This window comes from Silurus meridionalis, chromosome 8 (genome assembly GCF_014805685.1).
Source record: "Silurus meridionalis isolate SWU-2019-XX chromosome 8, ASM1480568v1, whole genome shotgun sequence".
Taxonomy (NCBI): Eukaryota; Metazoa; Chordata; class Actinopteri; order Siluriformes; family Siluridae; genus Silurus; species Silurus meridionalis.
The window spans coordinates 21,412,891-21,421,544 of record NC_060891.1 but is presented as its reverse complement, the minus strand read 5'-3'; the positions used below and the strand labels follow the sequence as shown (position 1 = coordinate 21,421,544).

At 41.7% G+C, this 8,654-nt stretch overlaps 1 protein-coding gene across 3 annotated transcripts; it reads left to right on the top strand.

Moving 5' to 3' along the window:
• Positions 1 to 322: 322 nt before the first annotated feature.
• Positions 323 to 8,376, top strand: fosl2 (FOS like 2, AP-1 transcription factor subunit). 3 transcript variants are annotated; one of them, XM_046855580.1, is made up of 5 exons: positions 323 to 459; positions 849 to 947; positions 4,491 to 4,745; positions 4,873 to 4,980; positions 6,879 to 8,376. In XM_046855580.1, the coding sequence occupies exons 3-5, from the start codon at positions 4,506 to 4,508 to the stop codon at positions 7,422 to 7,424; spliced, it is 894 nt and encodes a 297-aa protein (XP_046711536.1). In that variant the 5' UTR covers positions 323 to 459; positions 849 to 947; positions 4,491 to 4,505; the 3' UTR covers positions 7,425 to 8,376. The 3 variants fall into 3 exon arrangements, with proteins under 3 accessions (XP_046711536.1, XP_046711534.1, XP_046711535.1); XM_046855579.1 differs by having other exon boundaries at positions 327 to 459; positions 836 to 947; XM_046855578.1 differs by having other exon boundaries at positions 325 to 947.
• The last annotated feature ends 278 nt before the right edge of the window (positions 8,377 to 8,654 follow it).

Genomic DNA, 8,654 nt, shown 5'->3' with positions numbered 1-8,654 from the left:
CGCTGACGCAGCTGCCCATTTTTGGAAACGTACGTCAATGCCCGGACGCTACCAACGATAAACACTCCGTAGGGGGAGACGCGGATGTTGCCCGTGTACGCTTCAATTTCTCGAAACATATTGTCAACATCACAATAAACGTAGTACCTAATCGATGAACAGCACCTAATGCCCTATGTTAAAACTAACCTGCACACTAGTAACTACTAATTATATATTTTTTACTATAAATGCTATGCACCCCCCTATTCCAGTGCGAATGGTCGCGGCCTGGTGCGCGTGGACGCATGTTGGCGTTGATAAACGCTCGCGAACGCACTACAGTGCCATTACAGTGAGTCATCATCCAGCACAGGGGGCAAAAAATATCACCAACACAGCAGAAGGCAGAGCTCTGAGTCATTTTTAGGGACGAAACTGAAGGACCGAAGCGCGCCAGCACTGAGTTCATTACAGAAAGTAGGTGCACAAGAGACATTTTCAGTTTTTTTTTTTTTTTAAATCAGCAACTTCAGCAGCCCTGTTATTACTCTCACTGGACTAAATGAACACAATTAGAGGCAAAAACAGTCATTTTAATTGACTAGGATCTGGATGCTGCTTTATAAGAATTTGGATTATTTATAACTTTTAATTATTGTTTTTTTATATTTTTTTATTTTAAGATAAAGGCTTGGAAGTGCTTTTTTTTCCCAAAAAAAAAAAAAAAAAAAAGAAGACGCAGACTCGGTGTCGGAACTTTACTCTGAACCTGTGAAACTTTTTGCTCTTTAAAAAAAGAAAGAAAGAAAAAAAAATATTTTTATTATATTATATATATATTTTTGTCCCTCTGGATAATGTACCAGGAGTACTGCGGCGGCGGCGGCGGCGGCAGCGGCGCGTCCCCGGTGAGATTGGACTCGTTCACGAGCGGAACAGGCATCAGTCCGATCTCCGGATACCAGGTGAAGTCCAATTCCATTGCTCATCATCAGGGCCAGTCACACTCCGATCATGTAGGCTGTAGATGTAATTAAAGATGGACATGATCTCCATGAACAGTATTCAGTGGTGGTGTTTCCACGAAGATCTCAAGACTGCAGTTTATTCATTATTATTACTAAATAACCAGTGATGCTACTTTAACACAGATATATGTGAGATATATGTGAGATTTCAATTCACGCACACGCGCTTGCAAAAAATGTAATTGGTGTGCGCGAGCAATAGTATTGGCACCCCGCAGACTGCTGTCGGGAATACCGTGTGTTAAGATGGAGGTCAGGATGTGGTCAATAGACGTCATGATCAACACATACACTGTCACTTCTTCATAATAATAATATTAATAATAACGAAACTCTAGCAGGCTACACACACTGACCACAGAAATGATCCCCCCAAAAAACCGGAATTGAACTCTGACACTGAATTTACACATCTGTCTGAAACCACAGGATGAACCCCTGTAAATCTCAGACTCCCTGTTTAACATTTATTATCAATCTACGTGCATTGTTATTATTATTATTATTATTATTATTATTATTAATGATGGTCATAATAATAATAATAATAATAATAATAATAATAGCCAGATGATTGCAGATCATTGAGTAATAATAAGTGATGGAGGTTATAGTAGCACTGAGATCTTTATTAAAAGTTTAAATGCAACACTTTATATTCCGGATTTTTACAATATTTCTTTTTCTCCTTTAAACGGGCTTCCTTTCTTGTTTTCCACTCTTTCTTTCTTTCTTTCTTTCTTTCTTTCTTTCTTTCTTTCTCCCTCTGTGCACTGGGACACAATCAACAGGTTGTGCTCGGATCATTCCTCATAATGAAAGTGAATCTAGAACGTGTTGTCTCAATGTTCTGCTCCCAAATATATATATTATATATATCTCAAACACACACACGTGTACTGTCTAATGTTTTTTCGGAGAAGATTTCTGTAGAACTTCACCTGAAACCTTCAGAATGACAGCGATTGCGTCATTTCCGGATTTCTTTAATTTCTTTTTTTTCCCTTCTTTTTCTATTAACAATCGTCGGGGTGTGACATAACTGCAAATTAACTTGGATTTCTCTTCCGTGTATGTGCGCGAAAGTCGTTTTTTTCTTTTTCTTTTTTTTTTTTGGTGGAGACGCTGTGCGCGAGCGAGCGAGAGAGAGAGAGAGAGAGAGAGCGCGTGCGTATGCCTTAGCGTGCGTGCGTGCGTGCTTGCATGCCAGCGCGCGCTCCCGTTCTGGCTCGCGTGAGATGGGAGCAGCATATTCGGGAATGAAAAAAGGCGGACCCGGTGCTCTATATGCTACTGGTGGGCTTTCAATATGTTCGAAAAGAACACTCCGTAATAACATGAATGTCCTGGACCACCAGACTCGACCTCGAGACAACAACAATCACGCGCGTGCACTTCACGTGTTTTGTTGTTGTTGTTGTTTTCTAAACTCAGAATCGTGTTCCCGGTGTTGTTCCTGACGTTTTTCCAGCTCGGTGTGTTATAGTGGCGTGTTGTTCATGAAGCCAGGCTTAGTGCGCGGTTTGAGACGCGGCCATTGGCTCAGGATCAAGTCCATCTTGCGCGTTTCCAGAAATGACGCGCTCCAGCACAAGCCCACTTTCCGTAAATGTTGCCCGTCTGAATACCTTTCCGCTACAAAACGCTTCTGGGATGTGTGAATGCGAGGAAGTGTGTATGTGTGTGTGTGTGTATGTGTGTGTGTCCTCACGTGTGTCCAGGCTCTGCGGATGGGAAGTGTTTAGGGTCCAGCCATTATGCAGAGTTCAAGAACTTCTCTGAAATCATCTGCGCAGTAGAGCTGGAGCGAATCCGCATGGACCAGGAGGAACTTCAGGGACTTTTAGGGACTTTCGGGATCTTCACTCTGTCGAGTGTAAAGCAGAAATGTGTAATTTGAAGGGCACTTCTTGTGGTTCTAGTGATTTCATTATCATTATTATTATTCTCTCCAATTTAAGTTGCATTCACGTGTTTCAACATCACGTCATTGTGGCTTTTATTGAATGTTATTCCCGGATCATTCATACAAACTACGAGCGTCTCTGTTTTTATTTACCGAATCGCTCGAGCCGTAAAATACAACTTCCAGACCGGAAATCGGATGTGATGAGGAGCACGGGAACGCTGCATTTCTAAATATAATAGACTTCCCGATTTACTGGAATAAACATTCTGGTGTGAGTCAGCGGCTGATCAGCAGCACCACTTCTTTCTGCACCTTTTATACAGAAGAGAAGAGAAGAGAAGAGAAGAGAAGAGAAGAGAAGAGAAATCTATACATTAATAAACCTTAAAATAATTTAAGGTTTGATTCTAGTTTATAAATAAAATCATATCAAATACGTGCTTGTTGTAGTCCTGGAGTTCATTATCACGTATGGCTCGTGCAAGCCTTCTTCACTCTGATGTAAAGTAAACTTGCGTCCTTTTGGTCTCCAGTTGAGCAGATGTACTCTGGGAAACTTCTGAAACCACTTAGTTTCTATCTTTAAAAGTAGCATCATCAGTTTCCTTTGTAGCCACATATCTGATTAGGACTGATTTCAATCATATTCATGCAAAACAGTGCTACTTAAACTCTTAATCAACCTCTTTTATTTTAATTCCATGTTCAAAGAAGATGATATCAAGCATAGTGGAGTAATTAAATAAATCTGAATACGTGAAGTGCATTTTGCATTCAGTAGTCTAGAGCTTTTAGCCTTTACTGTCATCATGAGAAAATAATTTTATCTACTCAGATTGGAAACGAGACAAATTAGGGAAAAATGTCTATTAAAGTGTGTGTGTGTGTGTGTGTGTGTGTGTGTGTGTGTGTGGCTAGTAATTCTGAGCCTCCTGCAACAATATAATGTAGTCGTCATGTTGAAAACCATGTCTTCATATTGATTTTAGTACATTAAATATTTGGACATTTTAAAGGACAAGTGATCCACTAGACGCTAGAACTGGGCCACTGGTCCATCAGCATCAACCCTACCTGGTCTACAATTCAAAAGAGCACACCAATATTTTTTTATTTATTCAATAACATGCGGGTTTCAGTCTAGACTTATTTTATATTCATTTTGTACTGGAGATCTTTCTCTAATTCTGTGTTGTGAGAGCCATCTTGTGGAACGCTTTACACCAACTGGTGCCATTTCTATAACCTCCTGACGCCGTCTCGCCCATTACATCACTAAGGTCATTATCTTAACTCTAACAGACCACTTTGCGGAAATAGTATGGGCTTTCCCACAATTCGCTCAGTGTGTCACTAGTAAGGGAAACACGGTCAGTGGTGTTGCAGCATGTGGTGATTCATTACACTGTGATGACTACAGTGCATGAAACAGATAAAGGGTTCATGAACTAAAATGAGTCATGGCAAAATTCAGAAACGAACTGCATGGAAAAGCATATGGCTTCAAAAGAACTACGCTCTTTAAGAGGGATATCGGTTTTCATCGCATTTTTTTTTTTTTTTCCTTTCAGAAGTACAGAGTCGACATGCCTGGCTCTAGTAGTGCCTTTATTCCAACCATTAATGCCATAACCACCAGCCAGGACCTGCAGTGGATGGTCCAGCCCACAGTCATCACCTCAATGTCTAACCCATACTCACGCTCTCACCCGTACGGCCTCTCGGTTCCCAGCGGGCCCAGCCTTCTCGGCCACACAGCTCTCACTCGCCCGGGGGTCATCCGGTCCATCGGCGATGCTCGAGGACGACGTAAGAGAGATGAACAGGTTTGTGCAACCTTCCTCTACTGCTATTCATATACACAGAGCAGTGCATTCTTTTATGATGCATGAAAAATGTCAGGGGCTGTTTGTGAGTCTTCATGAGAGCTCATCGCTTCTGTTGTGCATACAGTTGACACCAGAGGAAGAGGAGAAAAGGCGAGTGAGGCGAGAAAGGAACAAGCTGGCCGCTGCTAAGTGCCGTAACCGTAGGCGAGAGCTAACCGAAATGCTGCAAGGGGTGAGTTTACACACTTGTGTTGCAGTCTGGAAAAACATGTTTAGCATATTCAGTAAGAGTATAAAACGTGTGCGAGAAATCGTATCCTCAAAGCACCCACAAGGGGAAAAGAATGGTTCGGATGCCTTTTGCAGTGTTCGAATACTCTAGCACCTTGACCCATCTGGTCTTCTTCAGCTTCTCGACCTGTTTAAAGTAAATGAAGACATTATGAAGCTGCGCCGAGCATGTTGTTTAGTCGAGAAGCTGGCGACGGCTACAAAGCCTGCGTTGTGTTTATGGCTTTTAAAACCCCAGTGTTTTTTTGTCAGAACATGGGAATGTCCCCTGTAACAGAAAATACAAGCTGTGATTGAACTAATTATCCCTACAATGCCATCTCTCAAGTGTCTCGAGACAGGAATGTGCTGCAAGGGGGCGAGAACGAATGTCTGATATTGTCTGAAGAGGAAACCACACAAGCTATTAGTCCCTACACACTGCTATCTTTATCCTCCTCAAACTTCACCATATAAGGAACAATCAGAAATCTTTGATCTCCCGTGCCCTGTCTCTCGCATTGTAATTGTGGTGGCTGCATTGCTTTTAGCTTCCTTCTTCCTCATACCGATGGCATGAAGTCAAGGCACTCAGACAGTGGAGAATACTCTATCATCGTCTAGCCGTGCCGTCTGATTTTGCTTAACCCCCCACCGGGACGCTGTAAGGAGGCAGTCTTGCGCAACAGACCCAATAAGACTTAGAACTACCAATTTAGAGCTTGTACTTAGGTATACCACTAGATTATCTTCAACGGGAGTGGCAACAGCAACAATGGTCCATTTGTTTTAGACTGTGTCAGATATCTACTAAACAGTCCACAACTGATGTTGTATCATGACTGTATTATTTGACCTTCTGAACAAAAAGCGCTTTGGAACAGCAAGCTGGCCAAGGAATCAATATTCTTTGTTTCTCCTAAAACTGCTATAAACGATTTTTGTAAGGTTTCAAAGACACTTTATCGTCTTTCATTTTCTATCCAGTTTTAATTAAAGATCCCTCAGGATGAACTGCTCAGTGAGACGTATTAATAACTCTTTAAAAATGCTGTGGTTTTGACTGTGTTTTTAATCGTGTGATGTTTTTAGTCAAATAGGTAGAACAGTATTTTTTATTTATTTATTTTTTTTTTGCTAAATTGGTGCTTGAACAGGAAGCTAGCTAAACCAGTTAGGGCAGTGCCACTTATAACCCATTATAATGCCTGCTGCTGTACATTTTGTTCACTGTGCTTACAGTGGGTGCTGCCATTAGCATGTTTGCAAGTTAATTTGTTTGCGAGTCGTTTTTGCTCTTGTTTACAGAATTTTACACCGCCAGAACAGATTAACATTAAATCCTGTTCGGTGCAATGTACATCCTGTTAGGTACATTAAGAAAACTTTATTTGGTACTTTATGTTGCTTCAGTGTGTCACAACAGGCACATCTATTTTGTTTTACTAATAGAAAAGCTAGTGTCTATAAGAGTCTATTATCCATTGTTTTATTTTTTTTAACAATCCCATCTGAAATAGAATCCTCTAATGCCCTGTCCACACTGACTTCTTGGTGATAAAAGTATTAGATTAAATTTGTGTTTAAAAAAAAAAAAAACCCACCAAATGAGAAGGTTCTGCTCTCCCACTGGTGAACACCGGCTTTGACAAATACGCCAAAAAGAACCTTATAATATGTGTTCCTGCTTTGACTGCATCTAATAACATTTACAGCAAAAGGGTATAATCCTGCGAAGCCCGCTATTGAAGTTGGTTGCCTTGGAAACTAGTGTTTCACACACTGCAAGATCTTTTCACTTTCAGGTTTTTGTACTCATTTTCATTTAACGAATGTAATATTTTTTTTGTTCAAATATAGGAAACTGAGAAGTTGGAGGAGGAAAAGGCCGATTTGCAGAAAGAGATTGAGACGCTCCAGAAGGAGAAAGACAAGCTGGAGTTTATGCTCGTGGCCCACAACCCCATGTGTAAACTTCCTCCAGAAGAGCGTCACCAGAGCTCCCTACCTGAGCAGTGTGCTCCTCTGCCTCTAACCACCATGCGTCCTAACCTAACCCGGTCTGTGCTTAACAGCCACAATCCAATCGTAGTGAAGCAGGAGCCCATGGAGGACGACTCGGAGGAGGACCGGGTCAAGAGTCAGCACTCGGTAATCAAACCCATCTGCCTGGGTAGTGGGATGTACTGCTCGGACGGAGACAGCCTCAACACTCCTGTGGTTGCTGCTTCCACTCCGGTGTCCACCCCCAGCAACCCGAGCCTCATCTTCACTTACCCCAACATGCTGGAGCCCGAAAGCCCATCGCCCTCCTCCGAGTCGTGCTCCAAAGCCCACAGGCGCAGCAGTAGCAGCGGAGATCAATCCTCAGACTCGCTCAACTCGCCCACCCTGCTGGCTCTCTGAGAATCACAGCTCAGCACTCGTTCTTAAGCCCTTTCAGCTCAGCACTCTTAACCAACGAGTCCCCTGTACGGGACGGACCCAGAACCTCATCTCTACGGAGCCGAGAACTCTAAAGGGCTACCTTGCTCGTTTTATTTAAACATCTCAAAAGGGAAATGTCTTGTTTCGTTTAAATGTTTTGTTACTTATTTTTGCCCACAAGCCATTTCAGCGACAAAGAACAACCTGGACCAGAGAAAAAAACAACAAAAAACAGCAGCTTGAGAATCAAATGGTGAGAAACAAAAGAGTTGTGAGAAATCCAGCCACAGAATTCCGAATCGTTTGACAACAAACCGGACAAACCTCCTGTTTTACGGTAAAAAAAAGGATCGAGGAGACGTGTGAAGTCACATCGCCGTTCAGCACACAGTTTGGGATCGGACACTACAGAATCGAGCACATGTCTTCAAAACCAGCGTGACATTTCCATGATATGTCTTTTTGTATTTATGACCTGTGTTTATATTGTCCAGTTGTATATTGTGTCCTGCTGAATTCCTCAGTGTCTGACAAAAAAAAAAAAAAAAAAGAAAAGAAACAAACAAACAAACAAACATGTATTATTAAAGGCTGACCTCTTCAACTCTATCTCTACCTGGCATGTTGCAAACCTTTACAATATTCTATGTATAATCACACACACACACACACACTTTGCTATAGTTAATGTCAGGGATAATTTTTTTGTCTGTGTGAGCGAGTCACACAAGCATTAATGAAAGCAATCAAAGTCAAAACACAGGAGTGTGTACCTGAGGACAAACTCTAGCCATATTCGGTTCAGCCTCTAACCCTTTACACGGCAATACTGCTTTTTATTGGGGCAGACACTGTGGTATTAAAATGGAAATGATGACTATGTATTTTATAGTGTACTTTTATGGCTTGATCAATAAAATGTCTTTCTGTGCGGCGTTTCAGCTGAGACATAACCAAGTCAAATGGGCACTCGTCCCTCCAACGCCGGTTGGGCCTCGAAATGCCAGACGCACTATTGTTTTATACTGCACTCTTGATTTATAAGAAAACGGCATTCCTCTTACAAGCCCGCTTAAAAAGGACAGTAACGGATGCCTGTACGAATTGGACTCACGATATCCCAAAAAAAAACAAAAACACGTCTAATTTCTGCTCGTGAAGAAAGAATATATCGATTGCAATATTTCTGAGTAAACTGTTTACTTTTAA